The sequence below is a fragment of the Enoplosus armatus genome, chromosome 22 (genome assembly GCF_043641665.1).
Source record: "Enoplosus armatus isolate fEnoArm2 chromosome 22, fEnoArm2.hap1, whole genome shotgun sequence".
In the NCBI taxonomy this organism is placed as follows: Eukaryota; Metazoa; Chordata; class Actinopteri; order Centrarchiformes; family Enoplosidae; genus Enoplosus; species Enoplosus armatus.
The window spans coordinates 14,687,800-14,713,985 of NC_092201.1; the positions used below are offsets into that span (position 1 = coordinate 14,687,800).

Genomic DNA, 26,186 nt, shown 5'->3' on the forward strand with positions numbered 1-26,186 from the left:
TGAACAACCCTGAATGACATCAGGAGGGGTACCGAATGGCTGGTGCTCGTGTCCTTACCTGCGCTCCCTTGCTTTTGCGCGACGAGCTGACAGCGGAGTAGGCGGGTGTGTTCAGATCATCGGTGCTGATGTTGTCCAATGTGTCGCTCAGGCCGCTGCTCACCGAGCTGCTGTCGTCCCAACTACAGGAGGAGAGGAATGGGGGGGGGGGGGGGGGGGATAGAGGTTGGTAAGGTCCCAGTGCATTTTTGATGTGGACCCTTCCAGTTTAAGTAGCGTATATATGTAGCAGGTGTAGAAGCAGTTCTTCTGACCTCACACAGAAGTGCTCTCAAGCACACTGCCTGCAATCCATCTGCCATCATCCTCTTCTTACTCTTAATTAAAACTTTGTTCGAAATATCACAGAAGGATGGCAGAAAAAAAAAGAGAATAATGATGTATAATTTTCTCAGTGTCCCATCACCAGACTTGTAGATGATTTGTAATTGCCCAATTTGTCTCTTCAAACAGCTGCGCTCCTTTTTTTAGGGCCCCATTGATCTGTGGGTATTTGAGTTCTTTTTTTGAGTGGAAAAAAAAAAAAGAAAAAGGCATCGGCTCATTAATCGTTAAGCTTCTCATTAGTTCTGAATGTGTGGAGGAATAAAAGGATCTTCATTAGTGCTGTCATTACTCAGCTGTTGTCGGAGGCTGACAGACACCAAGAGCCCCCGTGAATGAGGGTCGTACGGATCGAACGCCGACCATTTCCACACACACACACACACGCACACACACACACACACACACACACACACACACACACTCTGTTTAATTACAACAGAATTACAGCTCCTGCAATATGTTTCTCTAATCTGCAAACCCATTTTCATCTATCAGACACAATACATCACTTCCAATAATAATATATTAGCTCTTCTTCTTTCTCTCTCACACACACACACACACACACACATCCACACGCACACACACGCACACCCACAAAATGACAGCCAACTCCGCAGCTGTGACAGCTCTCATACCCTTGAACAGTATAGACACACACACACAGATACTAATTGGTTTCCATGCCAACATGTCAAGTCTCATCCGCATGGGTGTTTGCCTTCATGTATGTCTGTGTAGTCTGCATGACAAATCTGACTAAACATCCTTAAGAGTTGAATTTAAATCTGGATGGAAAAATGAATGAGCGGTGCAGAGGTGACACTAACAAAATGACTGGCATGCCCATCACTGTGACAGAGAACTCGGAGTTTTATAGAAACAGCCAATTATTTCCTTTGCTGGCATCCAAAAAGGTCTGTCATCAGATGTGAATTTTCAGTCTGACTGATCCCAAACACGGCCTGCTTTTGAGACAATCTTTTATTTTATTTCTTTTTAACTTCCAGAAGCTAATTACATTTTTTTTTTTTCAGCAAGTCAATTCAGGCTCGCCATCTATAATTCATAGCAGACGAGGATGAAACCCGAAGGCAGGCTGAAAATGAGAGAATAATGACTCAAAAAAAAAAGCTCACAAAAGGAGGAAGGGAGGGGAAAGCTGGAGATGTGCGCACGTGTACAATAGCTTAAGATAATGTCTTTATTGATTTTCTAAAGTTTGTTCAGAAAATCAATAACCGAAAGAGTTCTTAGGCTTAAAACACACACGCTGTTCATTCGCTATATTGCACCCTTTTATCAAATGGTTAAACAACCTATGGAAATGTAAAGGACTACTAGAGTCTATAAGCAACAATAAATAGATGGTCTATATTCACCTGACACCTGTATGAGGGTTGTAATGAACGGAGCGCAGAGCAGACACTTTGCAACCCAGTTGTCCACTGGTGCAGTGCGAAGTTGATTCCCTCTTATGTCAGATTTAGAATGAGCAGCATTTATCTGCACGGCCAAAATCTGGACCGGGTCTATGACTCATAACTGCATATAAGTGCAAGGTGCAGGCTTTATTCAGGAGGGAATATTTAGGCTGTATATAATAGGTTCAAGTTATGCAGACTGTTTTAGGCTGAGAAAATAAAACCTCCCATTTCTGGAAGTCTTTGTGTTTAGAAAAGAACAAACCATGAAAAAGAAAAGATGCAGTAGAGAACAGGTAATGGGCCATTGCGCTATTGAATATCGCAAGTCATTTCTTATCTTGCCATCCTTAATCTGTCGCTTTGAGATTTCGGTTTCCTGCAAATCAAAGGAAAAGCGTCTCAGAGATGGCTGTTTAAAGCCCGGAGTAGCTTGACATATAAAGAAGAAATGGCATCCTTGCTGTCAATCTGAGCTTTGCCGTCGTGTGTCTACAGCAGGTGGGGGGGGGGGGGGGGGGTGCTACCGGGTCACCTTGACACATCTGATTTAAAGTTAGCCCTCTGCTCTGCTTTACTTGCTTTCCTTGCCCCAGAAGCGACAGGGGAGTTTGCCCCGCACTCTGCAGCTTCCTCTGAGACCAGCCTTCAGCACATGACAGACAACAAGGGCCAAATTTAATGCTCGCAACAAAATAAATCAGTCCAAAGGGAGTTGGCTGTACTCCAAAACACAGCTTTTGCCCACAGACATACAGAAAGCCCTGTCCCTATGTATAACCATATATATTTGGCGTATAAATATTGTTTCTGAAAGCATGAAAGAGATGTGAGAGAGAGAGGTGAAGGGAGGAAATTTCGGAGAGATCAAAGACGCAGATGGTCTCTCTTACGAGTGCTGATTGCTCCTTATGTCTAATTGCACATCTCAAATATCATCTTTTAAAGTGAGAAAAGGTTCACTTTTCCCACATCACTATTCATTTCCTCCAAACTGAGACAAATTGAACTTGATAACATGGAGTGCTGCACATTTACTTGGGTAATACAAAAAGGGGAACGGTGAAACAGCACTGAGAGGACGGCTGGCCGCGGAGTCTATCATCATAATAGAAGAAAGCAGAGGCAGATGGCTGTGAAGAAGCTCATTGACTTCCAATTCTTATCTAAATATGAGACTAATCTGGCAGTTTCCCGCGACTGCAACACATCGCTGCTTCCTCCTAGGGTGGCCTCTCTAATGCAATATTGGAAATCTTCTTTCTGGAGCATCAGTCTGAACTGTGGATGATGCGATTCAAACTATTTCTTGGGTAATTCTTGCTTAATTAACATAATGAGTCCCAGTGAATAGCTCTTGGAGTTATAATCACAAAGTAAAGATGCTCTTTTGCTTTTGCATTCACTTCCATAAATGTAATTCTTTAAGCAAATTTCTATTAATAAACAAACCGAGTTAGTGTAATGGGACACAATAGAGGGCAAAATACATGCACATGATTGGCTGTGTATATTGTCTTCCCACAGCAACCACTGAGGTGCTATTGAGAAAGGCAATTAAAGGAGCTTTAAGTATTGTATCGTTGCTTTTGGTTTCTAATATATTTATACAAAACAACATATCAGACTTTGTTAGGGATAGAACGATAAAGTCCTGGACTTATTGAGACTGTTGTCTCTGGTGTTTTCACAGTCCAGCAACCTTTATAAAGACGGAGACATTGCATTCAATGTCTGACATTAAAGTTATAATCATGAAGATTTTCAGCCATTCAATGTATTTACATTTTGTAATTCCCTCTCCATATAGTGGTTTTCATTGTTAGTGGCGGGGTACGCCTTACCGGCTGCCTTTAAATTGCCTTCACAGGAAACGATGCAGCGTGTAATCCAAACTGTTGTTAATTGTATGTCATTGACATCAACCTCACTGTTTACTGTTCACTCTCCAACCGGAAAACGTATCAAACTACTTTGTAGTCAATCAAACGTTAAAAAAACGTTAGTTTGTTTGGCTACACTGTTGCTCCTCTGTCGTATTTGCTCAACGAGTGTTTGCTGCAACCAGAACTCTGGGATCTGTACTATTAAACCCCACTTGCTGTTACCACCAGCAACCACAAGTATTGCCACATCAACCAGGATCTATCTTAAAAGTTATGATTTAAAGATATAGACCGATAATCCATTCCATGGCACCAGCTCCCTTTTCCATTTTCATATAGGGAGCACCTTGAAACTCCAATCTCAAACTGGAGAAGGGTCAGAAAATGATTTCTGAAAGCCAGATAGCTCTGCACACAGTGAGGTAAAAATTGAGTCATCAATATTGATCAATGTCCCCATAAACACTGCAGATAGAGCAGGGAAAACCTTTATGATGGCACCCTCAGTGGCCCAGCTGCTCAGCAAACAGTAATGGATAACTGTGTTTGGTCTGTATGAATGGGAAGCTGGGGACTGCTGAAGAAGAGCACCCATGCTCTGAGGATTTTCCTGGTATAAAGGGTTGATGGAAACAAAAAGAACACAGGGCTCCTTCTCCTGAGAGCCCGCTTGACTGTAACTGGCTGAATATTTCATCGGGGCCGACTCCCTGGATCAGCTGCGATTGCTCCAACGGAACAGAACTGTGGCTAACCAAGCTCCTCCCCTCAGACCTGTCAAATGCACGTCACCACATCTCCAAGGGAGGGGGGGGGGGGGGGTTGCATCCTCAGAAATGGCACAGCCGAACTCAATAACCCTACAGCGAGGGTGGGTGAGCCGGACTTTTGTGTCATAACTTCTTAAATTAACAATGAGCAACAATGTACAGAGCAGAACGCCTGAGAGGAGACCGCTGTGGAGGATATTGGCTTCCCTCCCATGTTTCATAAGCGAGGCAGTGAAATGGGCAGATGGCGGGAAACAAGTCATAGTCTCCCCCTCAGAATCCCTCTGAAAACACACTGTATTTCCCTTGGGTCTTCTTGGATGGTTCTGTTCGTTGGACAAACACAACTGTCATGCCTTTGACTGTAATGCCCCACATAGAGCAACCTTGTATCAGTTGGTGTATAGCGGGGCCGGTATGGAATTGTACAATAACTAGAGTGCTATAAAAAGATATGACCTTGAACTATTTTTCAAAACCGTGGACATGTTGGGGAAGTCTCGACAGGCGAAGACTCTCCTCTTCCTTGTCACACGCTGCCTACCAGGTGAGAAGATGCGACTTCACCACCACAGAAAAAGCGTGGATTAAATGAGGATGGAAATGGATGTATACCCTAACACATTTCTTTGCAGATTCTTGCAGCATTTAGCTGCTCCAATGCTATGAATGCACTGCTGTGGCTCCACTCAACCATGCAAACATTATCTCATGCAGTATTCAATACACCAGGTCTTGTTCTTTCAACGGCCCAGAGGAGAAAATGCTATTAACAGCACGAACAAAGGACTAAACCAGTGATTACACTATATCATGGAGATAAATGAGGTTCTGGTTGATACATATTTGGGGGGAATAGTGTTGAAGTCAATGAAGGGGGGATGTCTACAGATGGGAGAATGCAACACTTACTCAGAGGACCTGTTACATCACAAAACACAGGGAAAAGAACTCACATGCAATGGCATTTAAAGCGGGAATATCATTATTATGAAAGTCTTAACTCAGTTTTTATATTTTAGCTTCAGCAAAATGTCTTATAAAACCCACCCAAACCCTGTGCATAAATTGCAAATATATTGGCAAAGACAATCAGGAAAGTTCTCATATGACAGCAATTAAAAGTAAAAAAAAAAAAACACACCTCGTGATTGACTTCCTGTTTCCTCATCCTTTGATCGTCTACAGCTCAATCGGCATTTGTGTACACATAAACTACTCTTTCTCAAAGCTAGCACGGAGAGAGGCTTCTGCTGCTGCTTGATTGACAGTGAATGGGAGGCTGAGCGTGTGGGCTGAGAATTGGATTATTGAATAAATGAACAAACAAGCTTTATTTACAATAGAGATATTACCTCTGAACTAAAGTCCATACCGAGGTATAATGAAAGTCAACTGAAATACCTTCATTGTGTTGGTAATATTAAACCTTTTCATTAGCAATTCATGCCATTCCGTCTCTACCACAAGATTATTTTATTTCTTTACAGGTCTTTATTTATCTGTTTAATGGGCAGCTTGGAGCTTTCACTGGTCGCTCGTGATGTTCATACTGTAGGAACGGAAGTCCACTTAAGTTCATTCATTTTCTATGGACCTTAATCAGTCCTGCATTCTACAGTGACTTTACCATGCCCACGTTATAACAAAGGACAACATCACTAATCACTAACTGTACACATAGCAAGCTAAAGTGCTCAACAAACAAGCAAAGACGTTCTTCCAACCACCATGACGACTACCTGTCACACACCAAACTTCTGCTTCTGGAGTTCCTCTCTCTCCCACACACATGCATACATGCTCTGTAAAGTAAATGGAAAGCGCTCATCCTCATTTGCCTGTACCATAACCCGAGTTAATGCCACTGAGCTCTTGCAATTACACGAGAGAAAACACCAAGGCATCCTCGCAAATGACTCTTCTTCCCATCAGAGCAAACTGGGGAACTGAAACATACACAGCACAGAAGAACAGAAGTTCTGTGTGTGTACAACAGTTTCTAGCTTGGCTGTCAACTCACCTCTTGTGGGATGGACGCTGCCTGTCGTCTTGTCACGGCAGAGTTTTGCTTTGGTCTGCTTTCCTACCGCGCCTCCTACCACAGGAGGCAAAAAAAAACCCCACCTGGCAGAGAAGCTGGAAGCTGTGAGACGCCTGGGAGTCCGGAGAGGAAATGGGTACGAGAGACAAAGGAAGAAAGGACTACCTCACTCTTCCACTTTCACCCCCCTTGCTTGCTGCTCCTGGCTCCCCCTCCCCTCTCTTCATCTCCTCTCCCCTCCTCACCAGGATGTGGGCCCCCGTCAGCCCTCGGAGAGGCAATCAGACGTGCCGTCAGCAGCGGGATAGCAAGGGTTAATTAAAGGAGGATGACAAAGCAGAATCCAGCCGCTTGGCTGGATGGGAGCCGACTGTGCCTCGACTTTGGCGAAAGCCTCTGACTGGAAGTGATCTCATGCATAATACGTGAGATGCTCAGAGAAGTCGGTCCATACAGCCTCGTGTTGGGACATTATTCATGACTCTCAGGCACTGAGAGAGCCTGATGGCGGGCAGTACAGCAAGAAGAGGGATGATGGAGTTGGTTTATTCCTCTTTATTTATCCAGGAAGCTTCCTGAGCATCCTAATTCACAGTCCCATAGCGATGCCCAGTATCACACCTTTATGTGCTGAGGTCTGGTGTCAAAGGACAGTAAATATCACCCGGTTATCCAGAATTTTGTTTTTCTGTTTGCTGCTCATGCTTACCACCCAATCCTTCTTCTTATTGCAATCAAACTTTTGTCTCTGATGCTGGAAATGTATATATTTTTTTCTCAGCGAAGAGCTAAAATGAACTGGATACAGGTTGAATCCCCATTGTGAAATGAGGCAGACAGCACAGCAGGCATTTTCCTTTTATTATCATCATTTCAGGGTGTCGCAGGAAGAGAAAACTCTTTTGCGCTTTGACAAAAAAAAAGTAATCAGACTTGTCATTGACTGTGGAATCCAATTCAGCCCGGCACAACTCAATCACAGAGAGGAGCAGAGTGACCTTGGAGGGACGGGCTGCAGATGTGTCGGTTGCCAAGCAGTGACAGACAAGCAGGACGTGAGCGCTGGTAAAGACGTCCAGGCTTCCTACTGCAATGCAGTCAAAGACGACAACAAAATCTTCAGCCGCTCAGCAGCGAGGGAATTCCAGCCTAGCAGGGGTTTGTTCGAGTCTACGGCAAACTGCTGGCGAATGTGAAAACAAACAGCCCACGTAAGCGCTCACAAGCCTCCGCCGCCGCCGGCCCAACCACCGACCACCGACCACCTCCTCCCCCTCCTGTGGCCTGAAAGGAGATGAACTCACTAAAGCTTATTTTTAACCTCAGGACAAACAAATACATCGTCCTGTAAACAGCATATCTGTATTTTCCTTCAAAAAATTGAGGAAAACCAACACTACTACAATGAAGTCTTGTCTTATTACTTCAGAATATACAAATGCAAGAAAAGGAGATGAGCTTGAAAGCAGAGCTGAAACAATTATTCGATCAAACAATTTCGATAATGGACTAATTGTTTAAATCATTTTTAAAGCAAAAATAACAAAAACTTCACTGGTTCCAGGTTTTCAGATATGAATATTTGCCTTTTCTTACTTTTCTATGGCAGTAAATTCAGCATCTTTGGATTTCATACTGCTAGTCGGACAAAACAAGCAATCTGAGCACGTCATCTCAGGCTCTGGGGCAAATCGTGATTGGACAAACTGTTCACCACGAAAACCGAGCATCATCTGCTGTTCCGGCCACAGGACGTCCTTTATCTTTCTCGGATTCTGGCATTACAACTTGACAGGCAGCAGCAGCAAGGTGGCAGCCCTCCCGAGCTCCTCAGCTGAGGTTTGGATCCCACCACCAGGGATCTTGGCGTGAGTCCACAATTAACGATGAGCAACTGACATCTGGCTGTGGACATAATTAACCGGCTACTGTATGTCTGTCCTGACGACTAAATAAAAGATTGTTGTGAAAGATAAATGGTTAGAAACAGAATGTACGTACTGGATATGGATTCTATTGACATTTTGTTTGGGTCATTACAGGTCTTAATAATAGGTTCCGTGCAGCTTCATAAATGTTCCTCTGCCTTCATTACACCATAACACTCGTCATTTAACAAGATTACACTTTCGTAATCCACCACAGAGTCAGGCTCCATGGCAGTAAAGTGAATTAGCAATGGTAGGAGCTTTGTCGATTCTTATCTTCACAAACTCGTTAGGCTGTCAGATGACGAATGGAGTCATATCCCTGGAAATTTTCAACCAAATGAATTGATGCAGCTGCAGCAGAAGTCGCCCCATAGCCTATTTATCCTAAAATCTATCCTGCATTAGCGCTATACACTGTTGAAGGCATCCTGACTCAATCCATCAGCAGCGCTGCAGACACATCTATCATGAATCCTATTACCTACAGACACATTAGGGTACTGCAATACAAAACTGTAGTGTCTCTACACCAAAGGCTTTTAAGACCACCCCAAGTCACGGCTGCTGGGCGCAATTATTAAAAGAATATGGCAAGAATGATTTCAAATGCAAAATGATTTGTTGATCAAAGTTCTGAGTAGAATGAGACCGACTCTAACATTAAAGGGAAGCAATAAAACAACAAGGGCTAAATGTGATGCTTTAATTTCATGCTTGTTTTTTTTCCCCTTTTTATCGCAACTTGCTGCCCATAACTAAGGAGACGCCTCGACTTTGAAACATGCAGACAATTTAATCTTTTAAATGAATTCCCAATCCAAGCAAACTCTCAGGGGCACAAACTCACTGCATCAACAGTCAAACGGGCTGCAGCTCTCCCCTCTGTAAACACTCGGCCCTTTTAACTAGACCGAACTTACTCGATTAAAAGTTTTAAATCACCAGCATGTTAAGCCTCGAGATGTATTGGAATCACTGCGGGTAATGGAGGGAACCGCTCTTTTTCTAATACAGCACTACATCATGGTGCAGTTAAGATCCACGGGTCACCTTCGAGTCCTCTTCTGACATTACGTCACAGTACTTCTAATGTATCTCTGTGGTGCAACACACAGACGTGCATTTACATGTAGGGTTTTAAGCCTTCAGGGGAACCCACACATAATCCTTAAGATACTTATGATGCATAATTCCAGGTAGAGATGCCTTTAAATCTCACAGAGGCCTTACAGTGTGAGTCACCAACATGCCATCTCTGTTTCCCTTGAATCTTAGAATAAACATGACCTCTGTAAGGCCTGGTCAACACACGTGAATACATTCTTCATGTGTGACCTCTTCGGCTCGCGCAGTATGCACTAGGGAGGGATATAAATCTCTTATTACCCTCTTATGTCACCTTTGTGTCACCTTAAGGCGAGTCATCATTGTGGCATCACCGTCACCATCATCGCCATAAATCACATGCAGTCAGACCTGAGACCTCGGAATGGCCAATTTGCACGAACAGAATGTATAATGCATATAAAGATGTTGTGTGACAGGAAACATGGAGGTAGAGACAGGAACGTCATGCACTGAAGGTTCCTGACTGGTCCCAGATCTGTGGACATTACAGCAGGTTGTTTAATAATCACATTTTTCACATCTCTTTCCTGTTAAAAACCAAAAAGTGATTGGAACACTTGACTTATGGAGGAAAGTTAGGGACTGTATGAAAATGATTAGTGGGGGGAGGGAGGTCAGAAAACGGGGAGGGTCATGGTTTTCTTTTCTTTTTTTGAGGGCAAGTTTTTTTGAGGGGGGAGATCAGGGGATTTTTGAGGGGAGAGTGTTGGAATATCCTTTTAAATCAAAGGGAGGGTCCAAAGAAAACATTTATGACACTGGGGAGGGCTTTGCTTTTAAAAGAATCTAAGCATAGGGTTAAGCCACCCCAAGCCAATATGGCAGGTACTAAGGCTGAAATGACCCATGTGAGCTGATCTAGAACGTAACCATATGGGACCTGTCATCAATCAGAGAGAAACCCAGGCAGGTCTGACCTCACCCAGCATTACCCCTTCAGCCTCGTCACCCTTGGGTCCAACCTGATGAGTCTAGGTGGATACCTATGGGATGTGGGACTGCTGCCGTCTGTGTGTGTGTGTGTGTGTGTGTGTGTCTGTCCTGCAGTCAGAACTAGCCAGTAGATGAACCTTGCTGCACCTTGAACGCCTTTAAGTTGAATCTCTTCTATATTTTAGTATCTTGTGAATTATTATTCAACAGTGGCTGCTAGATGAATTCATAGTCAAGTGGTCTCTTCTTATAAGGCTTCAACACATCAGTATTCTAATATACATATGGACATTTATGTATTAGTGTGGTGAAAACTAACAAAGGATTTCAACTTCAATAGTTTGCGAAACACACTAATTTACTTTCTGGCGAGTTACAGGTGCTCCCATTCAAGAATAGAAAAAGTAGCATCGAGAAATTAGGAATAACAAGTATAATATAACATATAATATCTTGCTTTCAAGGTGTTTGTTGGCTGATTTTGTTTCTGTTTTACCTTTGGACCGAACCAGGCTAGCTGTTTCCTGTCTTTATGCTAAGCTAAACTACCTGGCTGCTGGCTGTAGCTTCATATTTAGCTTCCCACTATGAGTGATATCAATATTCTCATCTAACTCTCAGCATGAAAGCCCATCAGCGTATTTCCCCAAATGAAATTCTAGCATTTGGTGTGGCGTAACTGAAATGTTTATTCGACAGATAAGGGGAGGGATATCCCCCATTTCGGGGAACAATTAGGGGGGTATTTAAGCGTGCACAGTACAAACGTAAAACAGGAGGTTTTCACAAAATAAAACTGAGGTTGTGTGAAAATAAGGACAAAAATGGGCATTCATCTAAGGCTGAATTCAGACCGAAATAGATGCATGATTGCTAGACCGGGTGGCTCACACTTAGTGAAACAGACATTTGAGACTTGGAGGGGAAAATATAACTTCATTCAGTGGGGCAGGATGTCTTTTTATTTCATCACTGCCCATTCTGTAACTACTTGACTTCACTTATTAATTCAGCGAGCACAGTAATTAATGAGCATATCAGCTTCCCCTGGAGGAAATTAAGAGAAATATTCAGATTTATGATAAATACAGAGAGCGGCATCCAGAATGGGAGACACAGTTGAAATGAGAGGAAAACTTAGCTTCCAAAAAATAAAAAAAAGGAAACTTTCCCTTGAGCTTCTGTGAATGAATAGAAACTAATTAGTGTGTTTGTGTGGGCCGCAATGTTTTGAGAGGAAATATATCTGTATGCAAGCACCTGCACAAGTGAGGACGCACATTTGCATGAACACACACACACACACACACAAGAGCCAGACACAGCTGTGTACTCAAAACGGCGATAAAACTTCTTCCAATTAGCATCACAGTTTGCTAAGTTTAGTCTGCGCGCCTGTGTGCTCTTCGTTAAGGTGGAAAGACTGAAAAAAAAGGGCAAACGTCTGAGAGACAGAAAGAGAGACTGACGAGTGCCTGAAAGCTTCAGAAAGCTAGAGAGCAGAAACAGGTGCAACGTGAGAGAGGATATTTTCTTCCTAAGCGGCGCCCCTGGCAGAGATGAACTACACAGAAACTTATATAACGACTGGCTTTGTCAAAAAAAAAACACCCTTCTCTTCCAAATCTCCTCGCTGCTTACGACAGCACTGACGAGCCGTGCGGCTTCACCACGACTGTCACTGCTCTGCGGAGAGTGACAGCCGGGATCCTGCTGCTCAGCAACACACATATGCACACACACACACACACACACACACACACACACACACACACACACTTAAAATGTAGTACAGGACAAGCACACAAACAAGCTCCCTTTTTGTCAAGCATGGACAACAAAACCACAACACATTCACACACACAAACTTGTCTCCAATCCCCCAAAGCTTCAAATAACAAAAAAAAACGCAGAGCCAGCTGCCACAGTCCAGCCCTCAAAGAACAGTGCCACACACACTCACACACGCACACACACACACATACACACACACACACACACACACGAGGCACCAGGATGCTAAAAGCGAGGCCCTGTTACTTATTCATGTCTCTGCTGAGAACGGGAAGCCTGTCGGTGTCAAAACACTCTCCTTGGGCGTCTTTTCTTGACAGTAAAGCCGCGAGCATGCGCTCATCTATGTTGCATGACAGGAGGGTATTTTTAGAGAGGGGCTTTTAGCCGAGGGCTGAATTCTTCATTGTTTTTAATAAATGGACTGATCAGAAGAGGGATGTTGTTGGGCTGCTCTGGGGCAGATGGTCCGTTTCAGGAAATTCTACTGTACACCTCCAAAAGTATGACACTGAGTTTCCTGAATGCTGGTGGTAAAAAGCACAGGCTCTGTGATAAAGACGCTCACATCTACCTTGAGTTCTCATCTTTTTCCCTCTACCTTCCAAGCAAAACCACATCCGAGAACATAATGCATCGCGTCCTGTACAGCGGAGCATGGACACCCACATAGCTGGTCTCATCAAGAAATGGAGACGAGCAGTGTATCTAACACCACCTATAGTCACACCAAGTCACATATAATAGAAGGTTCACTGCGGCAAACACGAGCCCACACTGTTCCGGCCCCAGATGGTCTCTGTCACCTGCTGGCAGCGAGTCTCGATCTGATGAGTCATTTAGATGGATTTCCTCAGGGGCTCTTGTTGGTTTGGGGGTAAAGCTGCCATGGGTGGCAGCCGGGGGAGTCGTTATGGACGGAGAGGAGCGTGAGGCATAATGAGCCTCGTGGGAGCTCGGTTTATGTACACAGACCGACTCCCGCTTTCTGCCTTCCAGGAACTCTCTCTACTGCTGCCAGTGTGCCGGGAGAGCTGGGGAGAGGAGGGATGTGTACTTGCGCAAGTGTGTGTGTGTGTGTGCTTGATTGAGGTGGTGCATTAGAAAGTGTGTGTGTAGTTGCATGTGTTTACTTTGCCAATTATTGCCCATAATGGAAAGGAAATGAAATGGGGGGGGGGGGGGGGGTTAATATTCAGCAATTCTTTCCTTTACTGATAAAACCCCCCCACAATCATTATAGAGTTCTGCTCAGTGAGAACCCAGCTGAACCCCTCTGCCCTGCTCTCTATAACAATGTCTAACTCTATATGCAGCTATGTCAAGTTGCCAGCAGAGAAACAGCTAGACTAGAAAAACGTTTGAAATCAGTAAAAGGCCACTGTAGGCTGTTGATGCACAGTGACATTTCTGTTACACAGTACGACAAATTATGTGTAACACATGTGCGACGTATATCCACACCGATAACCTCACGTGACACCCGCATTATTTCCAAAGCAGCTACACTTGTGTGTGTGTGTGTGTGTGAGAGCAGAAAATGCTTCACTTAACATCAACATTAAAGGCCTGGACATTTCGTAGAAGTTCAACAACTATGCAGGGACAAACATATAGTCAGTGGTGGAGAGTGACACAGTGCTGCACTTCGAGTACAATTTTGAGGTACTTGAGTATTTCCATTTTCTGCTACTTTATACTTCTACTACAATTCTACTCAAAGGCAAATAGTGCTTTTCTTTTACTCCACTACATTTATTTGACAACTTATTTATTTGACATAAAATATGATGTATTGTTATAGGTTAGAATATGATTCACAAGCTAGCAGTGTATAAAGTACTTCAAATTAGCCCCACCTTTACAATATTACACTTATTATACTTATAGGTATGTTTTGAATGCAGGACTTTTACTTAAGTATTTCTACACTGTGGTATTGTTACTTTACTTTAGCAAAAGATGTGAGTACTTTTCCCACCACTGTAGATTTTACAAGAAGACCACAAAGACCTGTTTCTCCACAGCAAAGCACGGGCCGGTTTCACAAAGATATTTCCGGCCGGTCTGTAGTGTTGGGTCAGTCCTGAGTTTGCTCTTAGATTAGTCTAATGTGAGGAAAGGCTGAGTTATTTTGAGCCTACAAAGTTAGCCACCCTACCCCCTTCAGCTAACTCTGAACTAAGAGCCATGTTTCCATGGTAACAATCAGTGACACCTGCTGACCAGTGGCACCAAATGACAAAAAGAGGACACACCAGCGTCGGAATGCAGTGTAGCCACGAGACAGTCGTGGTTGCGTCGTGTGGTTGAGGTTTTTCTGACTGTGAAAATCTCTAATAATAATCTACAACTGAGTGCAACAACTTCATATTCCCTCCCTGAGATATTGAAGGAAATGTACCTTTAAATGAGGCATTCGATAATGAGTACAAAGAAAAACATTAACTTCTACCTTTATCAGGAAATCACTCCTGAATATCGCCAACTGAAGATACATTAGAACTGCCTGTTCAAGAGGCTTTTCCCCTTTAGTCAACTACTTACTGCACTATTCCTTCTAATCCTCCAACGTTTTCTCTTGGGAGCCAATATAAAGCAGCAATTGAGCAGACACGCAAGAAAGAATGTGCTACCTTACAGAAGCATGTGTTGAAAGTGTTCATTCTGGTTAGTTTACAGGGATCATAAAGATGGCTAAATATGAAAGACATGGTTGACATCCTAGAATGCCAGTATGTGCGCATTTGAGGAGAAGAAAAGTTCTTCAAAGTCAGCGAACAGATTGTTTGGACTTGGGCCTTATCCGCTACTCATTTCACTTAAAGCCACGGGGGTTAGGTGGAAGAGAAGACGGATGCTTTGGGATAAAGAAGGAACCAATCATGGAAGGCAGATCCTGTCCTACGGAGGGAGCTAAAGCCGGGTGGAGGTGTGAAGCCCGGTGAGCAATCGCTTCGGAAATGAATTTCCCCCCTGAGCTTTGTCGTATGTCAGCGGGAAGCGACAGCTCAGCCTCTGACAATCACACATGTCGGAGGGAGGCAGGGGGAAAGCATGAAAGCTATGTGTACTTTTGTGTGTGTGTGTGTACATTCATATAGTTTTGTAAGGGGAAAATGGAAGGGAGGAAAACAGGGTTCCAGAGTTCAAATTCTGATCCAATCGGGAGCTTCATCTTAAGGGGAAGCAGGCATCGATATTTCCTCATCGCCCACCCCCGGGGCCCAAAGAGCTAACACAAGGCTTTAGCTGGGAAAAGCTACAATTTTTAGGATTTATGTCAAGGCAAGGTGAGAGACACTTCAGGCAAAATATTCAAATGCAGAGATAAAACACATGCAGGGCGAAGCTAAGGCTTGGCAAACGGAGGAGACGGTTCACAGGGTTCATATTTATTCTTATCCTATGCATCCCCTCGCCTGAGCGTCAAAGTCTGACAGGCCGATCAGCTTGAGACTGACAGGGGGGGCAGGTTAATCGCCTACTCTGAACCTCCGGTTAGGTCTGGCATGTTTTGCCGCTCGGCCGAGCGCAGATATGATCGGACTCGCCCCCGGCTGACCGGCTTGACGAACACAGAAACAGCAGGATCGTCTGGCCTGTGAGGGAATTGGATTATATATGCAGGTAGCGAAAACATCCTGTTTAAATGTGCCTCGTGTAGCCATGCACATTTGACTGATTTGCTTATCCTCGAATAGAATCCTTAAACTGAAGTCCCAGGCATCCACATGACAGTCTTAACATCCAACTACAAATAATGTGGCTAATTTAAAGCATTATAACGAACGCCTGTGTAATTCTTGAGAGCCATATCTGATTGCCTTTCGAGCCTCCCACTCCTCTAAACACTGCCACTCATTAAAGTCTTGGCAGAAGTTGAAGTCGCCACAGTGCATCAGTCGATTCTCAGCAGCCTCTCTGAAGGCCTGTCATCACAGCGTTAGCTTGACAGCTTTAAATCGATAGCACGGCTCTCCTTTTCACCTCATTTAGTCTGGGATGTCCCTGCATCAGGGAGGACGCCCGGACTATCACCTCTGAAGGACATGAAGTTATTTCCTACTTTTTACTCAGGCTTTATGTTTTGTTTTTTGTATGTTGTTTATTTCATGAGAAAACTAGACATGCTTGATGTAAAGCAGACACTGTGTTCCATGTCATCTGTCGCAGTTCGAAAGCTACTAACCCTTTTCAGTACTGAATCCTTTCCCCTCTCTCGCATCTTACCCTCGACAACTCTATATTTTTTCTCTGCTCCTATCTCTTCTCCTGACACCATGTGAATAAAATCAGGCCCTGTTCTGTGGAATGTCAGTGCTCTGTTACAGAGATTAGCGGATATTCACAAAATCCTCTATGCGAGTGTAGGGAGAAAGAAATATTTTGCAATGAAAACAAAAGCACACAGCTTTCACGTTGTCATTAAAAAAACAACAACAAGATGTACAAGCGTTTGATTAGATGAAACACTAATGCTACTTCTCCCTGTATGCAGGCTAAATGAAACGTTAAATGAAAATATAAACGTAGTAGTTAGTAAATGGAAACTACTTTCGGGACGTGGGTAAAGCAAGAGCACGGGGACAGCATGTGTGGCTACCATTAATTAAATTATGCAAATCTCTCACTGAACCTGAGACGATAATCTCTCAAATCTTCACAAAACTAAATCTAATCTCACATTAGCTAGGTAGCGGTCACAAGGTGCTCAGCTCAAATCATTCGGCTCTGAGAGAGTCTGCCTGCAGTTTTCTGCTTGGGAAAGTTGACACGGCTTCAACCTTTCCGCCGTTCTCACCGCAGTGTATACCGCTTTTCTCACGCACATGCATCACTGGCTGCAAAGTCTCGGTCTGCTGGATTTGCCCTTGCACACATCCACCTGGCTTCAGCTGAAAGTGAAAGGCAACAAACAAAAGCCACTGAAGCTAATACTGTCAAACTCATCGCCGGGTGCTCGGGAGAGGAAGACCAGCTAAATAACAAAAACCCAGACGGGAATGGGAAATGTAGACGCTGCATGCAAATTTGGATACTAAACAATGTGTTTTCATGTATCCAGTGTGTCCTTACATGACTCTCAAAACTGTGGAAGCTCAGCTAGACCTGGGTTGCGGTCCACACCCCCTGTTTATCAAACACACATCAGCAAAGCCAGCAGCACCGCGTGATTGATTGACAGACTCCATCCTTACCTGTCGATGTCGCCCTGCACCTCTTTGCTCCCTCTCTGGGATATTTCCCGAGAAGACGCCACGTCTGAGGCTCGGCCTGCGTTCCGCGCATACAGATGGAGGCCACCGTCTGTCAGGTATCTGTGAGAGGAGAACGCATTAGAGGAAGATGATGTCCGACCTCAGTCTGAGTAAATCAGTGTTTTCATTTGTTGATAATCAATGAAAAGCAACAGTTTTTAATTAGAAAATACAGTGACTTGATGGACGTACAGATTAATGAGCACTGTTTAGACTGTGTCTGTGTGTATGTGGCAGTCGGTCAATGGTAGGATTTTGAGGCTACTGCCAGAAAGCTATCAGACACGGCTGATAGGACACGGGGATCATTAGTGTTGAGCTAATTTAGCTAATAATTCAGCTAATCACCTTTCCCTCCCGACGTGTTGTTACATTTTCTGTTCTGACACGTCTTTAATCCTGCGGATGCTTTACTCCATCACTCCTCGCTTAACATCCCCCCCCTCACAGCTTGGCCCCGCCACTCTTTTTTCGGGGGAAATCTTAAGTGCATCGCTGCCAAGTGTTCACGCGTGTTCACGTGTGCGTGGAATGTGAATTGCCTTTTCAACACCCCCCGACACACACTTGCTCAAAGCATTTATTGCTATTGAGTGAATGAAGGTCAGAAGCCCACACACATGTTGTCGTGACGTGACAAACCTATGATGGCCTTGGTGGATGTCAGCAGGCTATTTGTATTAATGTACACAGAAAGACGGGCGAGGCCTTGGTGACTGCATGAATACACAGCTAACTGTGAATTTAGAATGGAATGGAAATGTATCACTGACATTCACAATCCTTCAAAAAAACAAATGGCCTTTAAAGTTGTATTTTAGTCAGTATAAATGATGTAGAAGGCCGGTCGATATTCAGAGTTCGTACAGCTTTTTAAGAGTAAAATTCAAGCACTTTTTCAAGCAATTTCAAGGTAATTAAGCCAAAAATTCTCAGACTCTCAAAGCCTTTATCGTCACGTCTAAATTATTACTATAAATGTTTACAGTTTACAGTATTCCTTTATACAGCAATCAATGCTGATTTAATGCTTGCTGTGACGCCAGGCGACAAACAGATACGACGACGGGATCGTTTCATTTCAAATATTGAAATATTTTTGGTTGGCATGAGCGACTATATATATATGAAACACCAGATTATTTTGAAAATCAAGCATTCTTCAAGGGGTATATTCATACTTGTAATTTTAACCTCTAAAGATTGCATGTAGGAGGGATAACTGGAACTTCATTCTTCGCACAGTACAAAGTAAGATGAGTTCAGGTGGTAGACGATACCCATCTATGACCAAATACTTGCCCTAACCTCAACCAAACCAAATCCTTTGCCAAACTAAAATGCTAACACCAGTTAGCTTTAGATAGTTCGCCAACCTAAACATTAGCTAAAGGGCCTAACAAGGCATAACACACGAAAGATGACTACATTTTATGAGTTGAAAGGTGGAGTTTTTGGCCGCTAGCACCGCTACAGAGTAAGCGTTTTTTATGAGAGGGCGCCAGTTTTGATTGTATCATGCACACACGAGGATTTGCGTGAATGCGTGTGAGCATGTAGGCGACACAATTCACACCTGCAGTCAGGTTTCATGCTTTTCCTCTGATCGTCGGCTGGTGGCAGTAATACGCCAAGAAATGTAGCAATGTGCCAACATAGAGGAAGACTGCTAGCAAGCATGTTTGTTAGACACGTTTGTTAGATACACAGTGTGTTTTGGTGAGTAACATAGCATGTAAACACAACTTTTGTTTACAAGAAAACTTCACAGGGAACCTTTAACTCAGGGTCTATTTTCAGGTATGATCAGCTGAAAAACACAAAATGCTAATTTATCATCTATAAGTCAAACTTTTCAGTTATATATGTGAATATAACTGTAAATTAATAATCTCAAATTATTGATTGGGCCTTCAAAGCAGGAACTCAGAATTAGTAAGTAAGCTAACATGCTTAGTATTAGTCATCCTACCCGCTGGTGATCTCATCCATCCGGCCGTTCTTCCCTAGGATGTCCCCATCACTCATGTACCCTGCCACCTCCATCTGCTTCCCTCCTTCCAGCCCTCCTCCTCCCTTCTCCCCCTGCTCCGCCCCCCTCGCCCCTGCTGCCGCTGCTCCTCGCCTCAGGGGGGCACTGTACACAAACCTGGAGGGGTCCGAGTGCCCGCTGTAGCGCCCTGTGGTGGTGCCAGCACTCGTCGTGCTCGCCCTGGGCGCAGCGTAGCTGCTGGGCATTGAGGGGGCGTCGCCTGCCTGGAGACGCGGGGTTTGCGATTGGCCCAGACGCCAGGCCATAGGGGAGGAGCGTGTGGTGAGGGCTGGTAGACTCCGCCCATTGACCTCAGTGGTTACCGTGGTGTCGAAAGTTGTTTCTAGTGTACTGTGGAGACAGAGGTGTGGAAAAAGAAAATACAGGAATTCATTCTTGATTCTTGAGTCTTGATATGATACAGCAAAAACTGAAAGTATCAGCAACAGTTGCTAACCCTCCGTAAAGGCTCAGTGTAGAAGGTTTTGGGAAAAGTGCCTCTAATGGACCAAAATGACACGTCTCAGACGTTGAAGCCAACATACCAAGTGCACTCCTGTGTGAAGGGCAAATCACTCAGGTGAAAAGATCAGTCATATTTTAGGTAGAGAGCTGTCTACATCAGTTGAGTGCCACTCAAATCACATGCGGTTTCTTCTCACATTGCTGTGTGTGTGTGTGTGTGTGTGTGTGTGTGTGTGTGTGTGTGCGTGTGTGTGTGTGTGCGTGTGACCTTCCTAAAGTGCTGTTTCTTCCAGTGAGTTAACTTGTGAAGGCTCCCATGAGAACATATGTCAGACCATCACAGTGCATCACATAGAGATGGAGAGAGCGAGAGAGAGAGAGAGAGAGAGAGCTACAGGATGTATCCATCCAACTATCAAGTGTGTTTTACAGAAACCTCAGAAAATAAAATCGGAATCAGGTGCATTTCCATCAGCAGGGTTGAAGCAAGTACATAACCATATGAAATGTCAGAAAAAAATAATTTATTAGTTATATTCAACAAAAGCTGTTGAATGAAATTAACTTTGCAATAAGAATATAGAAAAAAGGCTAATGCAAAAACAATTGACATTTTACTGTCTACCATGTCAAAAGGTTTCCAGGCAATCAGGTTTTCTAAGTTGTTATATCACAATTAGCTAATAAATAGTAGGATCAAAATGCATCCAGGGGAAGAGAGATCTTGTGTTTTGCAACAAACAAAAGCAAAATCCTAATTGATTTTCCAATGTTTGCAGCTGCATGATAGAAGTGCAGCAAGTGAGTCAACACCCCTGATACACTCATGGCCTCTCACACACTCCAAGCGCCCTGCAACTTGGCGGATCTGGAGGCAGTGAGCAAAGCATGGCAGCAGTGGCACCTAGCTTGAGCTCTCTCTGCTGGGAAAAAGAGTGCACTGCATTCACATGACGAGACGGAGCAAACCTGACAGGAAACCAGAGAGCTGCTCCGTGTCCTCTCTGTGCGGATAAGTTGCTAATGCGCATTCTAGTCACAAACATCCCTGTGTAAACAAAATGATGCTGTGTTGTATATGAATATATGTATAATGCATATTGCCATGGAAACAAGGCTAACACATACAGCAAAAGTGTAGAAAGGATTAAGGATTCACAGATGCTAGTGCTATTTCCACAATATAAATATTTAATGCACTAAAATGTAGCATTAACGGCATATTCATTCTAATGTAAATACACTCATCGTCTGCCAGCACTGACTTGATGAAGTGACGCAAAATTTACTGCATGTTTGCTGCACAGCTGCTGCAATATTGCCTTTGGAGAATTCTGTTTAGTTTAAAGACATTATTCTAAGGAAAAAGTGTGGCTGATGACGATGATGATGATGATGATGATGATGATGATGATGATGACGACGATGGTTGAAGTGGAGGACAGTAGCTGTGTGGGATGAAACACCTATTTGGATGCCCGTCTATGTATGCCGGCCTTCATTAGGTGACAAAAGCGATGCCATCTTAAAGCAGTGTCTCACACATTAAGCAGTAAGAGAGGTGTGAAAACAGCCTTGTGCCCTGAGAGTGTGTGTGTGTGTGTGTGTGTGTGTGTGTGTGCTGGGTGAGAAAGGGCAGAACGCTGAACCCCTGTGATGCCAAGTGCCAACATGAGAGGGGCAGCGGTGCCAGCCATATTCCCAACACATCTCTGTCAACACCTCCTGGGATCATAACACACACACACACACACACACACACACACACACACACACACACAAGCCCAAAGACACACACGCAGTGACATGTCAAGAGGGCTGGGAATCCGAACGAAACAAACAATCCCAATAAAACAACAATTGCTGATCTGACAAGCGATCGCAGCCGAATATGGAAATACAGAAATCAATTTGCCACGGCATGGAAATCAAAATCATTTAACCGCTCGTACACAATGTAGCGTGCTAAATCAGCTTATCTTTATCTCCAGGCGGCAGAGAGAATAAACGGAGAAAGACAGACAAACGGAGGGAGGATGTGTGCGTGTAGGTGTGTAGATAAAGGAGCGTGCAAACTGAAGGATATGGCTGAGCAGCAAGTACAGGAGAGGTGCTGATATGTTTTACTCGTCATGTGAACACACACATGTTCAATTACAAAAAAAATAAAACATTGTGTCAAGTATTGTGAATGTTATTGTTATTGAAAATGAAGACCACATTTCCCATAAACCCTGCCGCTTTTTCACGATCTTTGCTTCATTACACTATCTGGTACACAGCAGAACCAAAACCAAAATAAATCCTGACAGAGGGAGACTATCTCGTGTTTAGCCAAGAGCTCAGCAGGAGAAGGATCCATGTTGACAGCAGGGGGATTGGTTATTGCTGAGCAATGCTAAATATAAATACACTGGAACTTTCTCTCGCTGCTGCTAATGAGGTCTGAGAGTTTAACGGTTAAACACGTATTGCTTGTGGAGGTTCATACGCTGAAACTGTAATTCCGCAGCACCACTTCAAAGGCTCTCCACAAATGTCATGTATGAGGTTTGGTTGCTCCTGACCGTAGATCAGCGTTTCTAACACAAACATGTGCAATAGCAGCAACAACTAGGTTCTCTGCCAAAATAAACCAATTGGTAGGCTTGGACGAAAATGTAAGACGGAGGTCCAACCTGCCCTTTGAAGGCCAACAGTAGCAGCGACCTTTGAGAGCTCATGAAAAGATTGTAAACCTCCAGTCTACGTTTTTATACTGCTGATGATCATTTAGTAATGACATGAGATTCACGTTTCAAGTCACCACCTCAAAAGTTTGAGTGGTATAAGACTCCAGGCTGTATTTAGTGAGGGGGTCCAGATGCGGTGACTCTTCTTCTTCAGATTAAACTACTGCTGCTCAAGTCACCGTCAGCCATCTGTGAGTTGGTATCAACTTGAGTGCACTCCACACCACAAGGCTGAGTAAAAGGCTGTGTTCACCCATTTCCAACTCCCTATATAACGCACACTTGATACTTTACTCTGTAGTGAGCAGTACATTGAGATTCCAGACACTTAAGAATCAGCATTTTGCATCATGACTTGACAGGTGTAGTGTTGCTTGACTGTGATGTTCACAGGCTGTGGGGTAATAAAAACTTTTCGGCGTACGGAAGTAGATCCAACCTTGCAAAGTGAAGTGATGTGGTCCCTTAGTTTTTTCTTGTAAATGTAACACTTTAATCCCAGAGAATATCCTAGTTTTTTTCTCACCAATTTACGACTTTTCGTTTTTTTCTCAGAATATTACCCCCCTCCTTCGGCTCTGTAATTTCCTGTTTTTTTTTTAACCTACAATGGCTCTACTACGCCATCGTACTTAGACAGCCATTTTGGCATGATGTCAATTTATCTGTAATTTCTCATTTTGCTGTTGGGAAATTGTACCTATATTCAAAGAGCTTTCAAAATTGTTGAGCAATAATATAAAAAAGAAACAACCCCATTGCAATTAAAATTGCATTGAGATTGAGTTGGATGCATGTTCATATTAACATGAAAGTAAAACCAAGAGAATGAATAGAGAATGAATTGCACCACAAATAGCATGTATTCTGTTGTCACGGAAGTCATTTCGAGGTGGGTCACGCGTCATCGTTGGGTATTTGACAGCATAATGTATTCCAGAATCAAGATATCCAATTCATACACTTTGTAACTCAGCAACACATGCCTGGTGGCTTACTCAGTTACTGCTCTCCAGTGCATGTGTCTGTGAGCGTGTGAATCTGTGTATATAAGCCGTACAGTATGTGTGTGTGTGTGTGTGTGTGTGAAAGCAGTAGTGAGGCTGCCTTTGGTACTGGCAGATGTTAAACTCTACCAGGTTGAGAGCTATTCAGAGCAATTGCTCACCGCCATCACAGCGCAGATCTTCAATCTGGACCCTGAGAAAGCGCCCCCGCCCCACCGCCAACGCAACCATCTTTCACACACACACACACACACACACACACACACTCCAGTCAGAACAGCCAAGTCACTTTCCATCCTCCATCATAGACTGAAAACTCATCTTGTCAAGAAGCGCCTCGTCTTACCTTCCTGCAGCTGAATCATGTCACTTTTCCACTCAGTCTGACTGCTCTCACAAGAACATTGTCAGGGACTGAAAAGTGTCTCTGGCTCTGATCCATCATCACTGGTAAGAACTCGTCCTTTTGGTAGTTCAGGACTTTACTGCACTGTGGAAATCATTGCAAATCGCTTGGTATTGAAGCGTCAGCTAAATGTGCATTAAAGAAGGGGGAAAAAAAATGCACACTTGCTTCGGAATCCCGCACATGCTCACAAGTCGGACCAACGGCTATCTCCTCAGTTCCAGAGCAATGAATAATTTAGCCTGCCCCATTCTCTCTGTACTCCAAATGTAAACACAAAATAAACAAACCCAACGGCGCAAAGCTATTATGTTCAAAATGTCATCTGGCGGTTGCTGAATCCCCACGGGACTAGACGGGGATCCCTCAGGCCCGAGCAGACGGGGTGGAGGCGAGAGCGGGGGAGATTTCCCTTTTTCTGCTTGCTGTTTGTCCTTGAAGATCACAGCATCTTTTCACACGTGGAGCTGTTTCTTTCCCCTTCAAATGTCAATCAATACCATATTTCATTGTTGGGATAGAAGAAAGAAACAGCGGGGGGAAATTAAATGTGTTTTTTTTTTTTTGATCAATACAGATCTGTCTGTGGAGGCAACAACGCATCTGGATCATCTGAGGAATGCTGTGGATGTGAATTGAGCTGCCCATGATGGCTGCAGCGTCAAAGCAGCAAGGTCAGTTCAATGGGAAAGGGAGACGGTTTCAGGGCCTCTGAAACTGTAGCTTAACCACATAGGGCTTTTTCAACTGGGTCAGTCATACCAGGTAACGCTAGCTGCCACCGGCTTCCAGGCAATCTGTGGACTGGTCGCAATTTAATAATGATACAAACCTATAGTAGAAAGGGCACCAGACCTGTTATTTGTCACCCAAATGAATGTAGAAATCCCACACAATGGCAATGGCCACACACACACACACACGCACAAGTTGTTCACACTGGTCATGTGACAAGTAACGGCATCCAAATGTAACAGATGTCCCACATTTCACTGGAAATTCTAATAGAAATTGTTCAATTAATTGTAATATTGTCCATTTTAAAGCACTGGTCAATATTCCTACATAGCTATTCTGCTCCATTAGTATTAAAACAGCAAACACACCCTCGATTACAGCAACAACCTGCCCTTCCAGCATATTGTGTAAAAAAAAATGCAGTGGAGGAGTGCGGACTACTCGAGTAGTTAAACATCTGTGTGCGGCGTGCTGTGTGATGCTGGGGGTGACGTTTCTTGTCATCGCTCAACTGTCAGCTATTGATAAAAGGCATAAAAACACCCCCCAAAATACTTCTTCAGTTCCTCAAGCTATAAATCACCGATCAAAATCTGATCAAGTCTCTCTTAGTTCACAGAGTGTCGCATAGAGCTCGATTTCTTCTGAGGTGAATACTTCCACCGGCACATACGGGCTCAATAATAATAATGACGACAACAGTTTGTTCCATCTGTGGCAAGTAGTTAGTCGTTTGTGAAGAAAGAGGAAACTGTGGCGGCTGTGCTACATTTTTGTGGACTACATTTCTATGTCTTGACGGCTCCTGCTGGAAGTCTGAATACTCGGTCCGCGCGAACGGAGCATGAGCGGGTACGGAGAGCACAGGGAAAGATGAATATGACAGTCGTGTCTGCTCGAGCGTAGCAGCGATTAATTACTTAAGGTGCTTGAGCGCTTCATGGCTATTAGAGCCAATTCTTATCAGGGAAGAGATTAGGATGGACCTGGCCAGGCTTCTGTTATGGACAGAATTGGCACGCATACTCTGAGGCTAGCCTTACATTCACAAAATAAACATGTCCGACTCAGGCACACACCCAGGAGCCAACTTCCCCTGTTTTCCATTAAATCAAATGGTTGAAAACTGTGCAGTAGCCCATACACTATTTCACTGGGGCTGCTGCCATCTTAGGCCTAATCACACACACACACACTTGCAGGTGCGCTGTATACGACGCTAACGTGGAGGTAGGATGATGCATTTTG

General features: G+C 43.9%; 1 protein-coding gene across 1 annotated transcript in view; it reads right to left on the reverse strand.

Annotated features, from left to right (window-relative positions):
- Positions 1 to 26,186, reverse strand: part of nav3 (neuron navigator 3) — a 182,274-nt gene that overhangs the window by 36,725 nt on the left and 119,363 nt on the right. The window contains exons 12-14 of the mRNA XM_070929387.1: positions 19,531 to 19,941; positions 17,499 to 17,618; positions 33 to 182 (exon numbers count right to left, since the gene is read on the reverse strand). Of these exons, the coding sequence (XP_070785488.1) occupies positions 33 to 182; positions 17,499 to 17,618; positions 19,531 to 19,941 (681 nt within the window). The remainder of the gene's footprint in view (positions 1 to 32; positions 183 to 17,498; positions 17,619 to 19,530; positions 19,942 to 26,186) is intronic.